Source organism: Salvia hispanica, chromosome 1 (genome assembly GCF_023119035.1).
Source record: "Salvia hispanica cultivar TCC Black 2014 chromosome 1, UniMelb_Shisp_WGS_1.0, whole genome shotgun sequence".
In the NCBI taxonomy this organism is placed as follows: domain Eukaryota; kingdom Viridiplantae; phylum Streptophyta; class Magnoliopsida; order Lamiales; family Lamiaceae; genus Salvia; species Salvia hispanica.
In genome coordinates this window covers 12477940-12501704 of record NC_062965.1, presented here as the reverse complement: position 1 = coordinate 12501704, position 23765 = coordinate 12477940, and the positions used below count along the sequence as shown (strand labels likewise).

At 33.2% G+C, this 23765-nt stretch overlaps 4 protein-coding genes across 4 annotated transcripts; 3 read left to right on the top strand and 1 right to left on the bottom strand.

The window, feature by feature from the left end:
* Positions 1-1897: 1897 nt before the first annotated feature.
* Positions 1898-4445, top strand: LOC125202005. Its single transcript, XM_048100313.1, has 10 exons — positions 1898-2151; positions 2696-2791; positions 2969-3053; positions 3150-3271; positions 3359-3383; positions 3476-3559; positions 3649-3678; positions 3759-3861; positions 3985-4049; positions 4204-4445. The coding sequence occupies exons 1-9, from the start codon at positions 2059-2061 to the stop codon at positions 4046-4048; spliced, it is 702 nt and encodes a 233-aa protein (XP_047956270.1). The 5' UTR covers positions 1898-2058; the 3' UTR covers position 4049; positions 4204-4445.
* Positions 4446-5543: 1098 nt separating this feature from the next.
* LOC125216089 (uncharacterized protein At3g28850) lies at positions 5544-6945 on the top strand. Its single transcript, XM_048117714.1, has one exon. The coding sequence runs from the start codon at positions 5603-5605 to the stop codon at positions 6752-6754; it is 1152 nt and encodes a 383-aa protein (XP_047973671.1). The 5' UTR covers positions 5544-5602; the 3' UTR covers positions 6755-6945.
* An 8838-nt stretch (positions 6946-15783) lies between these two features.
* On the top strand, positions 15784-19615 carry LOC125201650 (mannose-6-phosphate isomerase 1-like). Its single transcript, XM_048099850.1, has 5 exons — positions 15784-16297; positions 16692-16859; positions 17820-18032; positions 18591-18857; positions 18934-19615. The coding sequence occupies exons 1-5, from the start codon at positions 15944-15946 to the stop codon at positions 19273-19275; spliced, it is 1344 nt and encodes a 447-aa protein (XP_047955807.1). The 5' UTR covers positions 15784-15943; the 3' UTR covers positions 19276-19615.
* Positions 19616-21479: 1864 nt separating this feature from the next.
* On the bottom strand, positions 21480-23296 carry LOC125205752 (40S ribosomal protein S7-like). Its single transcript, XM_048104859.1, has 6 exons — positions 23166-23296; positions 22599-22682; positions 22428-22501; positions 22231-22354; positions 21875-22057; positions 21480-21781 (listed from the first exon to the last, which is right to left on the bottom strand). Exons 2-6 carry the CDS (start codon positions 22671-22673, stop codon positions 21662-21664), a joined length of 576 nt encoding a protein of 191 aa, XP_047960816.1. The 5' UTR covers positions 22674-22682; positions 23166-23296; the 3' UTR covers positions 21480-21661.
* Between the last annotated feature and the right edge of the window lie 469 nt (positions 23297-23765).

Below are 23765 nucleotides of genomic sequence, written 5' to 3'. Positions count from 1 at the left end.
TTTCCAAATGAACCAATTACCATTTTCAAGTTTTCAAAATATTAATTAATGTGACTGAAATAGACAAACCGTTTGTTATCTTATACCTTAATCTCTCCACCCCCACGCTAAGAAAATTCCACGAATAAATATTAATTAGGGAAGAGCAAAAGCTAAAAAGTATCAAGATTTCCAAATAAATAAATAGATAATCTAAAAAGAATCGATAAAAGTTGTAGATAATTTAATGGATAAAAAGCTAGTACAGTAAAAAAGACTTTTTCTTAAAATTTTGAGGCCCACATTTGTTTTGTATTATTTCTTGTCGGCAACTTGTTTATTAATATGCGCATGTAAAACCAAAGAGAATATTTAAATCCCATTATGTAATCTTATTATACGAGTTATTGTAATAGCTTTTCCGAAATTGTGAATAAATTTATTATCATATTATGATAACATTCAACAAAAAATTGGTTGATAAGTGATAATTGGAAAACACCAACATGCTGAACATTTTATATTGCATACCTATGTGTGCAAGTGAATATTATAAATATATTCAATGTTTTACTACTCCTAATTCAGTTCAAAAAAGAGAAACAAAAAATTCTTGTACTGCTACTTCTCAAATCTGCTCAACAAGTTTTTTATCACTGGGCTCAGCCCAGTGGTTGTAGTGGAACAAAATTTGGGTATTACTTAAAGCCCAATACCCTTTTTGCATATAAAGCTTGAAATTTTTTAGAGAGAAAATAGCTTCATACCTCTAACTTGGTGTCATTTGTTTTCTTTGCCATGTTACTCCCTTTTTCCCTAAAAAAAAAGTACTTTGGGTTCGACACGGATTTTAATATAAAATTAGTAAAGTGAGAGAGAGATAGAGAGAAAAAGTAATTAAAGTATTGTTAGGGGAGAATGAGTCTCACTTTAATAGAGAAAAAAAACTTTCCAAAATTAAAAAGTGCATATTCTTATGAAATTGATTAAAAAGGAAAGAGTGCATATTTAGGGAGTATAAACTATATGTTCCTATATTACTCCTATTTGAATAAATATATTAAGATCCCAAATTATTAATAGTTATTCCAAATGCTTACTGTAAGTTGGCTAATGAATAGTAGTAGTAGTACTCAAATAATCAAATTACACTGGGTTACAACTTTCAACTTTCCGCACAACCCTGATAAAGGCCAGGAATTAAGATAAAAAAAAAATAAAAATTCAAATATAATGCCAAAATAATACTCTTTCCATTCACAAATAAATGTTTTTTTTAAAAAATGAATGTTGTGTACCCTAACATATATATATAGTGATAATCTCACCACAGTTTAAGAATCGACAGTTCTGATTTTCAAAAGGTTGGAACAATCGGATATTTAGCAAATTTTACCTATTTTTGTTATTGATTTTCTCCAATATTCCACATTTTCCCGTAATTTTCTGAAATTTAGGCCAAAATCGACTATAAACGACTAATTATATTTCCAAAAATTTTAGAACTATACCAAGATTATAAATGAAATACACTTTCGAAGTAACTAGACAAACTTCATCCGCTCGTGACTAAATGATTCATTTGAGAACATGGATTAAAAAACTCTGTAAATAAAAATAAATAATTTATAGAATGTGAAATTCAGTTTACATAAATAATTTTGTAAATATGAGAGAAATGATTTAGTTACACTTATTATACGCGGACACTAATAAATGAAGCATTTAATTATAAACATTTGAAAATGACAAAACGAATCATTTAATCTCCGATAAAGTGTTCATATAATTGAGTTTAAGGTTTTTTTTCCTTCTAAATAATGAGTCAATAGTCAACCGACAACAACAAACGTCCACGCTTGATTCGTCCAGACAGAAATTGAATTAAATACTCCCCAAAATAACGATTTCAGTTCGAAGATTTCAAAATTTCTCAAATATCAAGACTCCCTTATTTTCAATTTTATTTTTTTGAAAATTTCCTCACTCTATCTTCTATTCTTCTGCAATTGGATTCTTGATCCTCTGTCTGTGTATATTCGAGGGCCCTTTTTTATTTTTTCCCTCTAATCTGAAAACATGAAGCCTAACTGGGAGCTGACGAATTGCTGTCAACATGAACAAGTCCGATTTCTAGCTACCATTGGCATTTTCACCGTTGTTATTCTTGCTGTAAGTCTTCGTGTATATTTATTTCTCTGGTTTTATTAAACTCCATTGTTGTTGTTGGTTTAGATTTGGGTATTATTGAAATTGGAGAGCTTTAATTATTAATTAGCTAACGAACATAGGCATTTAGCTTGATTGCAAAAACTATTAAATTCATTGTGAAATCTTTCTTGATTTGAAGCTTTGTCGTGTATTGAGCTTTGTTATTGTGGTTGTATTGAAAAAAAAAAAGTGAAAGGAATTAAGTAGGATTCACAACTGGCTCTCTCTTACCTGTATTTGGCTTGATCCGGTGTCGATTACGCTGTAAAGGTTGAAGCTTTTGTTGAAGTTAGGTCACATTTAGAGATCTTTGCTTGAATGAATGCTGGGTTTCTAAGCTTCAAGCATTTCATGGTGGGAATTTTTGTGTGTGTTTTGTAATTTTATGCTATATGTATAGCTAGTGAATTGGGGAATTCGGATCTTTCTCGATTTTTCGCACTTTGAGAAGCCATTTTTGGTGAAATAACTTTCCAGTTTGATCTTCCTGTGGTGATGATGGCAGTTCTGGAGGACATTTTTGCTGACACCTTTTAAGCTCATCACTGTGTTTCTTCATGAAGCAAGCCACGCGATTGCGTGCAAACTTACTTGTGGCGAGGTAGAATCTTTCTTAATCGCAGTATTTTGTTTAAGGGCTTTTGGTTATATTGACTTAGGAAGTTCAATAGACTTCGCAAATATGTTACTAATATTTCTGCTTCGTGTGTGTTCCTACCGCCCTAAAGTGCATTCCTCTTTGTTGAGTCCGAGGCATCTGATATCCCATTCTTTATAGGTCGAGGGCATTCAAGTTCATGCTAACGAAGGTGGCATGACTCAAACACGTGGTGGTGTATATTGGTTGATCTTACCGGCTGGATGTAGCACTTCTTTTTCTATATTATGTTTCTGTTTTTGGTTAATTTTGATGCATATGCTACATGCCATCTAATCATTTATATGGCTTCCTATTACAGACCTTGGATCATCGTTTTGGGGTATGGCTCTCATACTTGCTTCGACAAATCTCCTCTCCTCAAGAATCGCTGCTGGTTGTCTTATTCTTTCCCTCTTTATTGTGCTCTTCATTGCACAAAATGTAAGTTTCTTAGGAAATCGTCCCTGAATTATACTACATCTATTATGATATTATGATGATTGACTGACTCATTCAAACGTTGCACAGTGGACTCTACGAGGGCTTTGTATCGGTAAGCCAGTGAAACATTCTTGTTCTTGAGATGTTGTAATTTCTACAAATTCAAGATATTAATTTCTTGAATAATGTGGTTTAATTTACCAGGATTTATTGTTTTTCTTGCTGTCGTCTGGGTTCTTCAAGAAACAACCAAAGTTCGTATCCTTCACTACATTATTCTCTTCATTGGTATAGGCTTACCCATTATATTTGCTGTCTCTTCAACCGGCTTTCAATAGATTTTCTCGTGTTTCTCACACATTCTTCTCTGATGGCAGGTGTTATGAATAGCCTGTTTTCCATCTACGGTAGAAACTCAACTTGTCGCTATCAGTAAATTAAACTCATCACTTGGTGGGACATAAAATAACCGTGTTTTATGATGCAGATATATACGATGATTTGATATCTCGAAGGGTTCACTCAAGTGACGCTGAGAAATTCGCAGAGCTTTGCCCCTGCTGCACGGGAGTTGGTTGGGGAGTAATCTGGTACGTACGTATACATGTAAAATTTCAACTTATTAGGCCTTAAAATCTCTTACGCTTATGAAGCTCAATGTTTTTCTCTTTTAAAAGAATTTACTAATGATTGATGAAACCCCCTTCTTGTAGGGGAATGATATCCTTACTGTTTCTCTCTGCATCGATATATCTTGGACTTGTCATCTTGTCCTGAGGTACGTTACCATGCTGTAATATATTCGCCAAAACATATGATGACCACTGAGAAATGATGCAAAGCTTTATGAAATCTTCAACTCAGAAAATAGCTTAGTTTCTTGTTGGATTTGTGTTGTCCTTATTTGACAATTTCAGTGTTCATTTCTTCAGGGTTGAAAATAGAAGAGTTGGCCTATTAAGGAGTTGCAACAACATTATCCATACATATATCTCCATAGCAATCAAATTCATTTATTTGGCTGCAGGATCAAATTTGATCCTCGAGCTTCGCATTCTAACAAAAATTGAATTGTTTTGGTTCCAATTCTGTCGAATGGTTATAATTTTAGAAATCATTTCCAGATTGTAATATTCAAATTTTATAGTATATGATTCAATGCCAAAGCTGGATACAGCATTTGTTTTAATAAGTGTGTTTACAAATTCAACTATCGTTATAAAAGTAAACAAAGAATTTAAGGCTCTATTTAGCCTAATCTGAGAGTAGCACTAGCAACCCTGCTAACCAAACACAGCCTAAACTGATAGAAACTAATCACATTTTATTAACTTGTAAGAAGATAGAAACCCAGAATTTGCTCTCATTGAGAGGTTTCCGACCATCATATATTCGAGCCATTGCTTGTGAAATAAAAGGTTAAGATGATTGTGTGAAGAAAAATCCAAGCCTTCACAGAGCAGATCAAGAGAAACCTCCTTTAGTTTTAACAAGTTAAAGCTAATAAGGGAATGTCAATAAGAATCATCAAATGGAAGGACCACTTGCGCTCGGTCAATTCACTCCCTTTCAGAGATTGAACTGAACCATCATTCTATCACGTCATTTCAACGTTTAACGTGCATACTGAATTCTCCCCTTCTCAAGTTATTTACCATCAAAGGAGAGGCTCACAGAATTTCCCCTCTGTCCATCCACTGGTTGAACCATTTGCTCTAAAATAGCCTTCATAGACGAAATACACTCAAGAGCGGCAGTAGCCCGGGCCTCATGTAGATCCTAATGTAATAGCCAGAATAAGCTAGAAACTTGGCCTTGTAATAAAAATCAAACTTATAAGGTATCCATGCTGGATTTATAATCATAGCTTAGTTTCAAGAGGCTAATGTTCTCCCTTGTTAGACGTTAGTTGTCATTCTAATTCTGTCAGTTAAAACAAAACTACAACAAATATAGAAACACATTCAAATTATTGATGAATATATTCGTTAAATAATCAAATCGTAGTAGTATGATTTTATCTTTTGTTGACACCACTTAAAATTCAAAAAATCGAAGTTTGGACAATATGTTTGTTCCACTACAAATTTGTATTTTCCTTTTAACCATTACCATTTGTCTCGGACCCCAGCCATCACTCACAAATAAAAATATTTGTGGGTCCATTTCAAAAATAACAAAAGATACGAGGGCATGCCCCAAAATATTACCACCTTATTTTTCAAATTTCAGACCGTTGCCCAACAGACAGTGTAGTAACGGTTTTTTCTTACTGTCTTAAAAATAAAAAACAGAGCAACATTCTGAAAAAATCACTCTCCCCCAAATCAAATGGGCTGCGTCTCGTCAAAGCTGGTAGCTAAACAAATTCAGGAGGAAAGAAAATCGCTCAGAAATGCCGACTACGCACACCACGTCGTCTCCCTCACTTCAACCACCTACGGCGCTCTCTCCTTAGACAAAGCAAAGGTTCAAATTCCGGTTGCGGAGGAGAAAGAATGCGCGGCGAGGAAATCATCGTCGTCGCCGGTCCGGGAAGAGCCGGCGGAGATAATCAACGCGTGGGAGCTCATGGAGGGTTTGGAGGAGGAAATCGCCGTCGCCGTCCAATCAAAAAAAAGCCCCAAATCGAAGCTTTTTAGGGATTCAATGAGCCCTATGAAGTTCCTGGCTTCTCCGAGGAAGGCGAAGAAGGCGGCCGCGGGGAAGGAGAATAAGGGAATTAGGTCAATTGAAAATAGCCCCAAACCGATTTTGAAGGAGAACAATGCTAACAACAATCACAGCGTGAAGAAGCCCTCTCCGAAGCTGTGGGCTTCGATCAAGAAATCCGATAGCTCGAGATTCGATTCAGGTGTCGTTGCGTCGTCGAGGAGGAGAAGCCTAGAGCCGCTGTTCGATCCCGATCTCGTGGCCTCTCTAGAGAGAGAGGTGTCGGAGGAGGAAGAAGAGCTGATGAACAAGAACAAGAGCAAGGCCACGTCGGGAAATTCGAATGCGTTGCTCGAGTCTTACGCGAAGAAATGCCCTCCCGGGGGCGAGAATGCGGTGGTGATCTACACGACCACGCTGAGGGGGATCAGGAAGACGTTCGAGGAGTGCAACGTGGCGAGGTCCACGATCGAGTCGAGGAATGTGGAGGTTGTGGAGCGGGATGTGTCGATGCACTCGGCGTTTAAGGAGGAGCTGAGGGTGCTGATGGGGAGCCAGGAGGTGAGGGTGCCGTTGGTGTTTGTGAAGGGGAGGTTGATTGGCGGGGCGGAGGAGATGGTGAGGCTGGACGAGGAGGGCAAATTGGGGATTTTGCTCGAGGGGATTCCCGAGGCGGCCGGGGGCGGGTGCTGGCGGTGCGGAGGGGTGAGGTTTGTGATGTGTGTGGAGTGTAGTGGGAGTTGTAGGGTTGTTGGGGAGGATGGGAGGAAGAGTGTTAAGTGTGGCAAGTGTAATGAGAATGGCCTCATTCAGTGCCCTAAATGTGTGTAAGTTATCTCACTTGCTGTTTATGTAAGGATTAATTTGATTGCAATTTTGCATTCTAATATGTATTTTAGGGTGTAATTTGCAAGCTTCATGAAGTGTGTCTTTTTGTGCATTGATTGTCTTTTGTTGGAGAAATGTATACTTATTGACATTGATATGGGGATTGATAGTGACATGACAAGGTTATGGGTCGACCAAACATGATTTCGGAATTCAATTTCTAGTTAAAACAAAATACGCAGAAAACGACTTGTTGAAATTTTGTGGAGGTTCATTTGAAGGAAATGGGAATTTATCTGTTTTTATTGGTGATGCGTTTCAATCTTCTTGGATGAGTGAAATTATAGGATAGATGTATGGTGAGTGAAATTAGATGAGATCCATTTTAACAATCAACTTTTTATGTCTGAGAATAATTGTTTCATGTATCTTTTTCATCAGTTAGCAAATAATTTAAAATTGTCTCTAGTATCTTTTTTTAATAAGTTAGACAAATAATTTACAAGGGTAGTGATAAAATGTAAACTCGTATATATATTATACAAATTTCAAACTTTTCAACACAATGTCAATATAGTGTCAACCGTTGACACTGTGTTGATATTTTCTATTGCTCTATTGACATTTTTCAACGGTCTAAATCATAATTTAAAGTTTGTACAATATTTAGAATTTTCATTTGATCACATTCCTACTTTATAAATTGTCTTATTGTTTCATGTATCTTTTTTCATAAATCCACAACTAAATTTGATCACATTCCTACTTTATAAATTGTCTTATTGTTTCATGTATCTTTTTTCATAAATCCACAATTAATTTATAGTTGTCTCATTTACATTTTATTTTTGGTAAATGAATTAAATATTTCACTTACTTCTTCTACTTAGCATTTATTATAAAATACTCCCTCCGTCCCAGAAAGATTGTCCCATTTCCTTTTTCACACTCGTTTTACAAAAATAATAATAAATAGTTAAAGTAGAGAAAAAGTAAAGTAAAAGAGAGAATAATGTAGAGAATAGTCTTACCTACATTAATCATTCTTTTGTTTTACTCTCTTTCAACTTTACCTATTTATTATTATTTTTGCAAAATGAGTACAGAAAATGAACTGAGACAATCTTTCTGGGACGGAGGGAGTACTATCTTACTTGCATCTCATTTATTTTTACTATTCACGATCGTGTACATGCCAATAAAAAATGAGATAATTAATCGTGCACAGAGTGGGTACAATATTACTTTCTACCCTTTCAATTGTCTTAGGATCTTCACTATACTAGTTAGTGATTAGTTGTACTTCCTCTGTCCCATAATAGATATCATACTTTACTTTTTAGTTTCTCATAAAAGATGATACATTTTTTTTTAAAGTCATCTCTCGCAATAATATAAGTATACATTTCTTTTTCCAATTAACACACAAAATCAAATCTCCTAGAATCTCATATCAATCCTAAAATGTCCTAAAATGTGCAATCTATGGGATAAAGGGAGGATTATTTTATTTATTTCATTAGTTAGGGTGAGGTATCAATTGAGACTGAACATCCTAGTATTGTTTGTGTTCAGATGGAAATGCCGGTTCATGTTCCAAAAATATTGTAATTATAATCGAACCATAATGGACTTCATAGTCTCTTTTTGAACCATGAATCACCAGTTCTAGTTTAGAGATAATCGATTCCAGTCAGATTTTCATTTTTTCTTGTTTAAATAAAAAATTTAATTTGCTATGAAACTTGTACTTATAATTTATTCATTAAGTTAAAACAGTAGAATATGTGAATTAAATTTAAAGCAACTCAATAACCACAAAAATCAATATTTTATTGATTTGAATTAATAATTATAATACTCTTAATTGATGAAATGCCCTCGTTAGCTTAATTGAGGATGATATTTTGCAATTTAATTTTTAAATATCAAGTCTATCTATGTAAATTAAATTTAAAGCAACTCAATAACCACAAAAATCAATATTTTATTGATTTGAATTAATAATTATAATACTCTTAATTGATGAAATGCCCTCGTTAGCTTAATTGAGGATGATATTTTGCAATTTAATTTTTAAATATCAAGTCTATCTATGCTCTTGACGTTCATGGTAGAACTGCGAAAGTGCTGCTGCCATATTTGGTTAGCGGAAAAGTAAAGTTGACAAAAAAAAGATTTCTGGGAAAATGAATGCCGAGAATATAATTCTTAATAACTTTACTTTCATGTCTTTAGATAAAATCAAAGATTTTAAATTTTATATTTGTTGAACACCAAACGAAAAAAATACTTATTACTCCCTCCGTCCGCCATTAGGAGTCTCATTCATGGACGACACGAGTTTTAAGAAATGTTAAGAAAAAGTGGGTGGAAAAAAGTTAGTGGAATATGAGTCTCACTTGTAGGAGAGTGATCAATTGCTAACTACTCCCTCCGTCCCAGAAAGATTGTCCCAATTCATTTTTTGCACTCGTTTTGCAAAAATAATAATAAATAGGTAAAGTTGAAAGATAGCAAAATACGAGAAAGAATAATGTAGGTAAGACTATTCTCCACATTTTTATCTCTTTTACTTTAATCTCTCTCTACTTTAACTATTTATTAAGTATTATTTTTGCAAAACGAGTGTGTAAAAGGAAATGGGACAATCTTTCTGGGACGGAGGGAGTAATTACCAATCTCAAACTAAGACTAAATCTTAGCCATTAGATTAGAAGATCTAGTGGTTGAAATAATGTCACATAGATTATATTTTTAATTAAAAAAATTAATAAATAAAATTAGAGGGTATTAATGTCAATTCTCTCTCATTAAAATCGTCTTAAAACTTTAAATTTACGTAACTCTCTCGATTTAAATTATTTTTTTGCAAAAAATATATCAAATTAAAGATAATTTTATAAGGATTCCAACGAGATTTCAATTGCATATGTTCTGATGACGTTCGGATGATGAATTGATATTTTTTATTTTAATTTTCGTAAATGTTGATAACCAGATTTTTATCAATAAATACATCAAAAAATCTCAATAAAACCATGTAAAAATCTCAATAAATATGTGTTGATATTTTCTTGTACTAGTGTTGATATTCTTAAGTCATATTGTTGATATTTGTAATACACTATATTGATATAAAAAAACATTCACGAAAATTATCATATGATAACATAATGACGATATTACCCTTTTGTTGATATTTTGTCTACTATTTATTGAGATTCGTAAGATTTAATCTCATCCACTTATTTTAAAATCTAAGAGTGGAGACTTGGTCTTGATTTTGGATTAGGGTGCTATAAGTATTAGAATATGACCCCTCACTTGTATATACTTAGTTTTAAATGAAATGTGAGTAGAATGAGTTAGTGGAAGGTGGGACCCTATTACCATTTATGGTAAAAGTGAACCGGGACTCCTATTCGCGGATGGACTAAAATGAAAAAACAGGACTCCTATTCGCGGACGGAGGGAGTATTATTTTATATATATATAAATAATAAAATAAATTTTTTATAAATAATAATTATATTATTACATTTATTTTTACGGTGAAGAATTTAAATATGGATCATTCATAATAATATAAATAGATTTATTGTTGATTATAATAATAAGATATGATTATTATTATTATGATGATATTCTGAATATTATAATTAAATAAATATTATAATTTAAAAATTCACTATAATTTTATTAATTAATTATTAATTTCTAAAATAATAATTAGTATTTATTATTATTTGATTTATATTATACAATTATATTTTAATTATTGATAAACTATTATAATTATGGTAATAACAATTATATATAAATATTATAATAATACAGTCGTAATTATGATAATTTTAATTCTAGTTATTTATTATACTAAAATTAAGTATAATTAATAATTTATAATTCTTTTAAAAACATTATAACAACACCAACAACAATAATAATAATATTAATAATATATAGCATTAAATATGTAAGAATCCTAAAACGGACAAAAAAATACCTAAGAAAACTTAGGATTCAGAATTTTATAAAGTTGTAATACTAACTTTCCTTGTTCTTGGGATTCTGATTACTTTCCCAGTTTAATTGAAAACCAAAACAAACAAAAGAATTTAAAAATTAAAGAATCAGATTACCTTTCTAGACAAAATTTTGACAACCAAACATCACATGCAAGTTTTCCAAATGAGGAATAAAGAATTAAAAGTATCTAATTCAAATCCATTGTCAAATTAGCTCGTTTTATAAGCTGCAGTTACAAATGTATCTAATTAATATTCATGAAAAAATTAGCCAACGTTATATAAGTGATATTTACATTATTTTATATTGTATTGGTACTAAAATAATTAAGATAAAAATTGATTTCATCTCAAGATTAAAAATCTAATTATATATCATTCCATGTTCCTATTTTTCGAAAAGGAATAATTAATTTGAATTTAAATTCACTAATCAAAATTGATTATAGGAGTATTACTTTTATTTTTAGTTATTCGATTATAGTTTATTAAATGCAGATACGCAATGCGGCCTCTACCACACTATCGATCGTGCATGTGCGCCTTCCACAATAGCTATTCTTCGGTTACGTTTGAAACATTTTTTCCGCATCACACTACTATAAAGGTTTCAATACTTTGAAGTGATGAATATAGTATGAAGTTATTAGAGGAAAGATAAACAATGGACACACATTTGTGAGATCATTGAGATGCAAATTTGAGACCTCAAGATCTACCTGATATTCTTCGTTGCTCTACCTTTAAAGTATAGATTTTCATGATTTAATTTATTTATATGTCTTTAGGATAGAAAATAAAAATACTAAAGAAATTTGCCGAGGTCACCAAAAAACATATATCACCAAAAACATATATTTTCACTTAGCTCGAATGTTAAAAACACAAAACAAAAAATTTGCTGAGGTCACCAAAAATTTATACTATTATATCCAGAAAATACGAATATATATCTTGTTTTCCTCATTAATTCAATTTAATAATATCCACTTTGCAATGTACTTCCTACAATTATTTTACACTTAAAAATTTAATGGGTTGATGAACTAAAACTCTTGGTGCAAACTACAGTTTCCCTATAAAAGTTATGTAATCAAGAAAAAGTGGTCTATCATCTATGGATTAATTATTAGTAGGTAGTATATAACTATATAATGATAGTAATAAGGAGAGATAATTTAATTGTGAAAACGTTTATAAAACCTAGTCCTAGCTAACTCTACGTACTTAACTCTACCACTTCCTATATAGTATTGACTTTTAATAAACTCATAAAATTGAGGTCTAGACAACATACTTCTTTATTAGTCCACTATGCACTAATACGGCCGATTCAAAAACCAGCTATTACAGTTCAAAATTGGTAGGTTTCTATCATTCTTTCACTTTTCCACAATTTTTCCTAGTTTTGGTCCAAAACAAGGGTTAGCTTAGCCACCAATTCACGGCTATAGTATTAATCAAAGTCGGACTAATAAATCGATAAACCGGATATAGTTGAGTCCACCAAACTAAAGCCTATTGCAGTTTGGCTCATAACCATTGATCCAATTGAGTTGTGAGATTATTTTAATCACAGGGGGTTTGCTAAGACTAATTATCTCATGATTATCCATCTAGAATTGAATTGTGATATTGAATCACATGAACCAAACACACTATAAATTTAATCCGAGATAAAATCTTGTAAACCGAACGCCCCCTCGTATTACTAATATTATTGACCCAACCCCCTCGTATTACTAATATTATTGACCCAACTCTATGCTAATTCAAATTTTAATTAATAATGTGTAGTTTTTTATTTGTTAAATAAGTGTAGACATTTATAGACTAACCAACATAGCTTCAGATTAAATATATGTTAGAAAATAAGAAAAACTGATAGGTTGATGATTTTATAAAAATATACTCCAAACTAACTTGGTGGAGGTTTAAACTTTAAACCCTCAATTTTGACGCCCTTGGGTGACTTATAGCGAAACAAGTTCTAATTAAAATACATACTCAACAAATTAAATATAGCTACAAAATAAATAAAATCCATATGGATAAATTAAATTCATGGTATATTGGTATATACTTGTTCACTTTTATAAATCGAATAGAATAATCTGGATGATAAAAGTAGCATCTATAAATTTATAATTGATGGACTAGAGCATCTCCAACCATTCCACTAAACTCAAATTCATTTTAGTGTTAATCTCACACTAAATATTGATTTTACTCCAACCATTTACACTAAACTCAAATTTAAAAGGATATTCTCTATATTATGTCTTTTTTACTCATAAAATTTGAAAAACTTTTAGGTATTCGTTTAGTGTAAACCTAAAGATAGGTATTTTTTTCTCAAAAACCAAAAATAGAATAGGTTTTTGAGTACTATTTAAGTAAAATACTTATCCCATTTTAGGTTTTAGTGTACCCTTGGAGATGGTCTTACACACGGGATTTTTGCGGATAGGGTATAAGGAATCGGCGTGTGACTCTGAAATGCGCACAAATTAGAGGGTGAAGCATCCGATACCGCTGAAACCACTTTTTTCATCATTTAACGCTAAAATAAAGCGACGTATTCTCGCGAGAACGACTTCACGTTTGATGTAATCCAATTTATTATCAGTATGTCACACCTCACATGCACTCCTAATTATTATAAAATCATTTTCTTGATGCTAACCTTAGACCAATCCGCTTTCTATATATGTTCTACAAACTATCGAACTATTTCAATTTTCAACTTTAACTCTTGCAATTAAAGTATAATAATATATTCTCTCGTTGAATACAAAATTACTACTCCGTATATCTTTTCTCTTTTAAGTTTTATCTGTCATACAAAATTAATTTCATTGTAATAAACTAAAAATTTACTCATAATTTATTACTTAATTTTTTTTATCTTTCTTTCTTCAATTTTATCTATATTTTTTCTTTAATTCTACTTTAACAAGTTTATATATTAAAATTTGTGTTGTTTATTAATAAAACTAAATTTAATGGATGAATGAAGTTAAGGTGGGACACCAACTTATCAAACTACTCGTTGGAAAATCATCCACGTGATCAATGTCCCATTCTATGAAGTACAGTACTACTCCATAATAAATGAAATATATAATAACAACAATGTCCATATTATTGTTCTGGAGTATTAATCCTTTTGAATTTTGACTGACAAAATGAATAATCGAATATCAAATTTAGCAACTTGCACATTTAGAATAATAAAGTGAGCATTTTTAATGGTTAGTTCCGGTAAACTTTGAAAATGTCAATTGAGGTCCGTCAACTACGAGTTAATATCAATTAAATTATTTTCTATTTTCAAGTTTTTTTGGACGAAATACCCTCAATACCTTGAAGAGAAATTCCATCAATTTATTAATAGTATTCAAAAACTAAATAAAACATTTTAATACTCCTTCCGTTCCGCGATAGTAGAAGTGTTTCTTTTCGTCACGCGACTTAAGAAATACTGTGTTAAGTGAATTAAGTAAATGAAGAATAAAGTAGGAATGAAAAAGGTAGAGAGATTAAAAGAGAATAAAGTAAAAAAAGAGTAAAGTAAGTGAAAAGAAATGTGTAGACTTTTACTGAAAATGACTCAACTACTATAGAATATACAAAAATGACAAATAACTTCATTATTATGGAACAGGAGGAGTAATATTTGTTAATAATAAAATAATATATCAATATTCAAGTATCACTAGTGTCTATTGACTGTGATATTAATATTTACGAGTACTCAAAAATATTTTAAATTTTTTTAATTATAAAATATTGAAGAAGGAACTGTTTTTGCATGTCACAAATTAAGTGAAGGTCAAATTATAATTTAGAAAATTCGTTAGAAATATATAATAAAGATATTTATAATAGATATGCGTATGTGATAATTTTAGTACAAAAATATATATCCTCCAAGGCGTTGAGAGTATTTTTCGTCCGAAAAAACTTGAAACTAGTAAAAATAATACGATTGATATTAATTTGTAGTTGATGAACCTCAAATGATTTTCACGAATCTAAAATGATAGTTTCACGAAGTTCACTCACCATAAAACTTTTTTCCATCTTTATAATATAATAGTAATAAGTTTTTATGGGATCTAAAAAGGAGTAATAATTAAAAGGCTAAATCATATTCTTCGGACAGTCATTTTTTTCAAATATCCATAAAACGTACTACTACTTCTAATTTCATTATTATTTATTGTATGTATTGAATTGGTTTTTGATTGATTGCATGAATAGTTAGTTAGTTACCCTATATAGGATTTTGTGATGTGTTTAAAACGATAAATATCAAGCTACTTAAATACACCAATTCAATACAATTATATATTCTGTGATATCTTCAGTGATATTTTGTCTAGGTCTTCAATTATCATCTATATCTTCTTTTGATATTTTGCAGTATCTTCTAATAGAATGGGATATTAAATATCATTAATATTCACAAACAGTGAGCTACGTATTTTTCATCGCTCTAATATATTCACGGCACTTACGATGTTGTTCCACTTACTCAAAAATAAAACTCATGATAAGTGATCAAATCAAATGTACTACATATTCACATTATTGAATTACAAGCACCACGTAATCTTCATAAATATAACCTAAATACTATAAGATCAAATACTACTATACTCGCATACATAAATTAAATTGGTAGGTATTACGTGATTTTCATAAATATAACCTAAATATTACAAACATATAAAAAAGGAAATCATGAAAAAGAGCTTACCCTAGAAATTAATTTAAAAATATTGACTCCAGCAAGTTGGGTTGGCATGCAAGTAACCAGATGGGTCCCAGGAATGCTGACGTGGCCTAGGTTTGTGGACCCAAAACCCGTCAAACGCCGTTACTGCTAAAATTATGTCAACTCGCTGACGCTGTGCGCCACCGACTCACCGAGTCATCACCCGCCGTTTCCAATCTAACGATAACGCCAACAATATTTTCTTCTCCGTCAACTCCTCTCTCTCTCTCTCTAGCCTTTCCCTCTCGATTCGGTTGTCTTCAAAATCCGCTCTCTTTTTATTTCTCCAATGGATTTTTCGCTTCTTCTCAATTTCTCCTCTCTCAAATTCCACTTCATTTCTCTCTCTAGACTTTGACAGTTTGACACACCGTTTCCATGGGGGCGGAAATTCCTGGAATCGTCAGGCTCAAGTGCTCTGTTCAAAACTACGACTGGGGAAAGCGTGGGGACGAATCGGCTGTGGCGCGGCTGTACGCGAAGAACAGTGGGGAAGAGGTGATCGGCGCCGAGCCCTACGCTGAGTTGTGGATAGGAACTCACGACTCCGGGCCCTCCTACGTCGTCGCAGCGGCGGAGGGAGTGAGGGATGGCGGCGTGGAGGGGGAGGATGCCTATGATCGTGAGAAGGGAGATGTTGTGAGTTTGAAGGACTGGATTGAGAGGAATCCGAGTGTTGTTGGGGATAAGGTGTTGCAGAAGTGGGGACCTACTCTTCCTTTCCTGTTAAAGGTATTTTTTCGAAATTTCCTTTGGTTTTGCCGCTGTTTTTTCTGGAATTTACTGAAGAAATTGATCTTAGGCGTCATGCCATCGTCTTCCGATTGAATCGATGCTGTACCTCAAAATTGAATCAGTTGCATTTTATATAATCTGTACACACGCGTATCATGTGTATGTGCAATGCAATCTACATGTTATGCACTCAATCGCCATGTTATCCCGATTTCCGGTAATTAATCAGATGTGGCATGTATGGATCTAGTTTCTGCACCTATTTTCCATTTGTATTTGAAAGATGATGAATCCTATGCTAGAGGAGTGGTAATTTTTTTTTCAGTTTCTGTCGTTCCTTTCTTTTTGATAAAATTGAAGAGAAATTGAAACGAATTTTGAGCAAAAATAGGTACTTTCAGTGGAAAAGGCTCTGTCGATACAGGCTCATCCAGACAAGGATTTGGCTCGAATTCTGCACAAGCAGCAACCAGAAGTGTACAAGGACGGCAATCACAAGCCAGAGATGGCTTTGGCACTCACCGAGTTTGAGGCGCTGTGTGGATTTGTTGGTCTTGAGGTAGTTTAACTAGCTCATCTCTGGTTTTATCTGATTTGAGATATTATTTTTCATTTGCAACTGGAAATCTTTCTAATGTGTTCAGAGATACTTGCACAGCACTCTATTTTGTCTGGAGTGATTTATTGTTTCGGGCCTCGGTGTGCTTATGCTGTGATTCCTAACATATTGGTTCAAAAGCCTTTAGGTAAATGGTTTGAGTGGTTGGCCTGTTCTCCATCTGACCTGTGGTCTGATGATGTCTTCTCTAATTCTATCTCACAAAGTAGTGTATGATTATGATTTCTAAAATGAACTATAAATAGTTGAAGTAGTTGGTGAATCTGGATGGATTCTCCCCATGTGCTTCTTGGTTGCTTTGAGAGTCCGAGAATACTGATAATAAATTTCATGTGAAGGTGTTCCGTTCTGGAATCGATCAACCGTTTTGTATGTCAGCCATGGCATCAGCTAAAATGGATTATTTTTATGATCCATATCCACTTTGTTTTGTTGCATTAGATGATGATAGCATATTTGAACTAGAAAAAGAGACGCAGTTTTTTTTGCTTGAGCTGCTCTGGTCTCTGGATAGAAGAGAGCCAACAATAATGTCACTGACAGCTGATAGCAGAATTATATTTTGGCTTTAAAACTAGTATTGAAGGAAGTTATGTGTGCAACTAACAAATTTATTTATTTTGAATGTCTGTGTCAGTTACTATTAGGCATGTTAGCCTTATTGGAGTAGGAGTAGATTAATTTCCTAATGGGGATTAATCAGTGACGTTGTACACTCTGAAACACGACTAATCAGTGATTTGTTACATTTTGCGGACATTTTAGTGAAGTATTAAACGGCGCTAAAAGGAACCAAGTTTCAGAGTTAAGATGATTGAACTAGCTGAAGATTAAGTATGGATGACATCAGATTCTCAAAAGTTCGATGCATTTATTTTTAGGTATTTCTCTTTGTTTTAGGAACTTAAGAATGTCGTTCGCTCTGTACCTGAGATGACAGAAGTGGTTGGAAATTCATGTGGGGTTCAAGTACTAAACACTAGTGAAGATGATGGGGAGAAGATAATGAAAGAAGTCCTGCAATCCTTATTTACTGATCTCATGTCGGCTAGCAAGACTGTGATATCTGAAATAATTCCCAAGTTGATAAGTCGGTTGAATAAAAAAGGCCAGGTATGCAGTTTCTTTTATTAATTGTTCACTATTGTTGTTTAATGCATGCTTGACTTCTCAGCATTAAGGTGATTTGGAATGGAGTCTACTTTACTCTCTCCTTTCCCTCTTTTTCCTGTCAGTTTGCACAATCGCAGTTTCTACTTAGTAGCTCAATTAGAATTATCATGATGCAACAAAAAAGAAACTTCATTTCTCTGTTGTTATCCGCTTTAGCTAGCCAAATTGACAACATTCTGAGAAATAAGAGCTCAAAGAAGTTTTATCCGAACTACTCCACAAGGAGAAGCACTGTTATTTGCTAATCTTAGCACAATAAACAATTTATAAACCTGCTGGCTGCTGCCACAAAAATTTTGTTTCCTCCCTCGCTGTTGAATCTCTCTACTCTGACCTCCATACTAAATGTCTAAAAAGCCCATTTTTAGGTCTATTTATTTTATTAATAAAAATGATATGATCACAGCTTATCTCAAGACAAACTTGAAATAATGAGTTACATATATCATTCTATTTATTGTTCCAAAAATTGCATAAATTCACAGTAATTTCTGATAGGAAATGAAACTGACTGACAAGGACGAGCTGGTATTGCGGCTCGAAAAGCAATACCCCGGTGACATTGGTGTGCTAGCAGCCTTTTTGTTTAACTATGTGAAGCTGCAACCAGGTGAAGCTTTATACCTAGCAGCAAATGAACCACATGCTTATATACAAGGTGAATGTGTAGAATGCATGGCAACATCCGACAATGTGGTCCGTGCTGGTCTCACTCCAAAGAAGAGGGATGTCCAAACTCTCTGTTCAATGCTGACATACAAACAGGTAAATGTGATGATGATTACAATTAGTCCAGGACCTCAAATTCCTTATTGTGCGTCTAATTCAACTATTTATGCAGAGTTTTCCAGAAATCCTCCCTGGAGTTGCTGCAAATCCTTATACCGTCAAATATAGCCCTCCGTTCGAAGAATTTGAGGTTGACTGCTATAATATTCCCGAGGAAGTATCTATTGTAATTCCAGCGGTTGGTGGTCCTTGTGTTTATCTGGTGGTTGCTGGCGAAGGAACCATGCACGCGGCTTCTAGTAAGGAGGTGATTGGCGAAGGCGATGTTCTATTTGCACCTGCAAACACGGAGATCACTCTTGAGACTCATTCAGGGTCAATTGTGTATAGAGCAGGAGTCAACAGCAGGGCTTTGGAGGAATCTGATGAATTTGCAGCAAAACTAATGCACTAGTTCAAAAACTAGTTGTACCACATCACATGCAGAATAAGGAAATATGAATCCATTTTCTTAACTGGAAAAATAACTTATGGAACTCAACACACAATCATGCAGTGATTGATCAGTCTACGTTGTACATTGCATAAAATTGTTACACAGAATGATGATAATCTAGTCATTCCTGTGTTTCATGGATGGTCAAGATTCAAATAAGTGTTAGCTCAGGGATTATATAGCCCATAAAATTTGAAGGGTAAAAGGTCGATTTTGTCCCATCGTTGTATCCGAAAGTAGTGTTGTATCTGAAAGTGTTCCATCGTTTAAGTAATTATACTACTCCATCATTTAAGTATCTATCGTTCCATTTCTAGTCCCGCAAGAAAAAAATGGTAATCGAGATATCAAATTCACAATTCAAATTAAACGTCGATTACATAAATTACACCTAGATTACCCAAGATTAGACACGTGTCAGTTTGATGTTCTAATTGCTAAAAATATTTTCAAATAACCTCATGACTAACTTTTTTTCTCTTTCTCTGAAAGTTGACATTTTATAAACATCTCTCTCTGTAGATTCTGTATAAGGGGGGATACTTGAGATTGGAGGTTGGAAAAGGGCTATATATTCTTCTTTGAACATGTTCAGCCATGAACAGCGGCAAAGAGTTGGAGACTATTCGATTTCGGTTTGCTGTTGCAAAGAATTAGATGTAAATTCTAATTAAATTCATAATCGATCCAATTAATACATGATCAATATAATTAAGATACCAAATTATTGTTTTTTGTTATTGGTGATGATGGCGGTGGTGGATTTGAGCTCATATTTTCTAACACTAACTTAAGTGACGAACTTTCTTACTCTGAACTTAGTAGTAGCTGATTTACAATTACAGAATTACTCCCTCCAACAGTAATGGAGACATTTATATTCAACATTAAGATTAAGAAAAAGTGTAATGTACCTACTTATTAATTAAAAAAATAATTAAGTAAGAGAAAGGAAAAAGTATAGATAATAAAATAAAAGAGATGAAAAATTAAATATGAAAAAATGTGTTACCTTTAACTAAAAAAGAAAATAACTTTACTATTACGGAACACCCAAATTAGAAAAATGACTTCACTATTATGGAATAGAGGCATAAAAATTCCCCTTCTTGTTTTAACTTATCTGGTTATCCCTTTTTACAACGTATTCTTTCACTTTAATATTCATGAGAGTGAGTCATCTACTGTATGCAAAGTAAAATAGCCCAATTGTAGATCTACAATCTTGTGTAAACTAAGTGCATATACTCCCTCCATCTATAAAAAATACTCTCGTTGGTGTATAACAAGAGTTTAATGCAAAATTAGTCTATCATGAAATAGTAAAAATATAAAATAAGTAAGGTATGATATAGAAATATGTGGATAAAGATCCATTTTTAGTATGTAACTAATTTTGGTGGAAAGACGGAGAAAGACGTTAGTACAATTTTTGATGGATGAAAAAGTTACTAGACATTACCATTTGAAAGTTCATTGCATGATAGTACTACTAAGAAGCAATTTATTGTGTAAAATACTTCCTCCATTCGTCAATAAACGCCGCATATTATCATATTGATATTAGAATATGCACCATTGAGTGTTCATTTCACTTGTGCTATTTTGGTTTTGTAATGGACGCACATTCTAGTTTTTCTTACATTTCTTTAATCATGATTCATGAGTCCAGTTATATATGAACCAAAAAATAACAAGGCAATTTATGAATGACAAGGAACAGCTTGGTTTTGAATACCCCCCCTTCTGGTTGAAGTCTGCGAAGCATATTAACCACAAGCCTATTTACAAACCAAACCGGTAATGTGGTGATTAAATTATAATGATTAACCCATTTGGCTAAATAGGGAATTTATTTGTCACAACAACTTATGCAAACTTTTGAGTGTTTGTTTAACACTGATTTATCCATAATATATGACAAACTCATGATTAGAAACTCAAATCCAATATAGTAATCCAGATACACCTCTATTAATCCTAACAACTAATATGGGGACTACTATTAGAAGTTAATATAAAATCATATTGCTATTATAAACTCGAGATAAACTTCTACAAATTCTAACAATTGCATAGAATAAAGTTAAGTTTAACAAATACTATTAATGATCTCCAACCAGTAAGAGCAGGAAAAACCAACAAACGATGCAGCAAACGAATGGAATCAGAAAATTTAACCCAAAGTGACATTTAAACTAGGAAAGAGTACCGCTTAAAATTGCTACAAAAATGAGTAGCATATACTAGCCATCCAGATTTCTCTTGGTCAAAACTTGGAACAACTCTTAATTAATCCATTAAAAGCAGAACAAGAAACTAAATCTAGAAAAACATCAAGTTTTTAGACCTCCACAGTGGGGAATTCAAAGACAACATCTTTCCCAGAAAGCTTCCTGTACACCCCAGCAAAAGTTTCCAGCTTATTTTCAGTATCATTCCTCGACTTAGGATCCAAGAACACCTGCATTTGAAAGAAAAAAGATGAGTACATATCCATGTGCTAGTCATCCCAGATTAGGAGAGATATTTGGAGGCATATCAATGAAGCAAGGACCTTCATGATCTTTGATCCATCAAGCCTGTATCTGATACGTTTTCCAACAATCTCAGCAGGGTACACAACATCTTCAAGCACAGCTTCGTGGACTGAAGTAAGTGTGCGGGATCGAGGCCTTTGGACAGCAGAGCCCTTCTTGGGAGGGCGTACTATCCTCCTGGTAGCAACAAAAATGACATCCTGCATATACATTCAATACAGGGACGTGTAAATAAATATGCATTAAATACATGAAGAGCAAGTAAAACAATAGCGCCAAAACCCAATCCATCAGTAAAAAAAGTTAATTATTTTCTTCTTGGACAAACAATAAAAAGGAGAAAAAACCTGCGAAAAATAACAAATCTGTGTACCTTTCCGCTGAACTTCTTCTCAAGCTCTCTAACAAGCTTTGGGTGCACCTTGCGGAAAGCTTTCCTCAGTCGGTAGGGAGCATGGATCACAACAGCCTTCTTACCTCCAGCCACATCAATTTGGCTGTAACAAATTAGAATATGAATTATTGTCAAGCTCGAATAGTACTGGAACACATTAATACTGATAGACTTACACTGCAGAGTTGATATAGAGGTCTTTCAATTCACTCTTAATGTCTTGGTTGGTGTTTTCCAAATCAAACAAAGCCTGCAAACAAGCACGAAGATCAGAATAGAATAAATTCAGTAAATTTCTTATGCATCACAATTGAGTTCTATTCTATATAGAAGGCATATGATGAGACCTGAGCAACAGACTCCTCAAATTCAGTGGGATCAGCATCCCTGTCTTTGTGGATTTTTTGCAGTGCGGTAAACATATTTGACTTCTGCAGAATACCATATTAAGTTGATCATAACAAGATAGTACTACAAATTCTAGCAGCAAATTCAGATAAAAAAAACAAATAACCATAGAATTATGTGTAAACATTCAAATAAGCTACAAATCGAATATCATTCCTTAGTCAGTAATGTATCTTATGTAGGCCTCCGCGATCAATACATCACATTTACCACTTACACCAGAACAATTGCAATCTCAAATATATTTTTTGGGTGGTCATTGTTTTAACCTATCTAAAATTGTGTAAACATCTACGAATCCGAATAAGCTCGAATCTCGCCAACAGAGAAACCACTCGACAGTAGCAACATACTATCTTAACCCAAAAAAACTATTTGAAAAGCGTTCATCGAGATCCAAATCGCACAACGGGTGCATTTAACAATTATTATATAAAATTCAAATAAACAACCAAAGAAATTGAAACCGCAGCTATATTCAAACAATTTAGAATAAAAAAATGTACCTTGATGGAGCTGTGGATGGGGAAAATCCAAGCTTCGGCGCCGGAGGCTGTACCTGAAAGTATGGATGATAAGGAAGAGAGAGTGAGTAGGTCGCAATAGGGATTATATATTACACCAAAAACCCTTGCAATTTGGGCCGCGATCTTCTGTGAATGGGCCGCGATCCATTTTTTAAATTTACTCTAATTAAAACAGCATTGTCTAGGCCTGTCAAATGGGTACCCGCGGATACCCGATCCGAAAATTTTGGATACCCGATCCCAAATTTCCAAAAATATAATATACCCAATATCCGATCCGAAAATAATTTCAAGTACCCAAATATCTGATTTGGGTATCCAATCCCAAAAAATCGGGTATCCAATCCCGATTGTGGATTTTTTTTTAAAAAATTATTAGCTTTTTAAGAAAATAAACTACTACAAAATTTTAGAAATACAAACTTGTAGTTCGAATTTAGTGCAAACTTGAAGTAGTTCGAGTTTAAGATAAAAAAAAACTAATACAAATTATTAGAAATAAAAAAAAAATCATAGATTAGTAGTATTCATCATTCATATGTAATAAACATCACAATGCATACATTAACCCTAAATGTG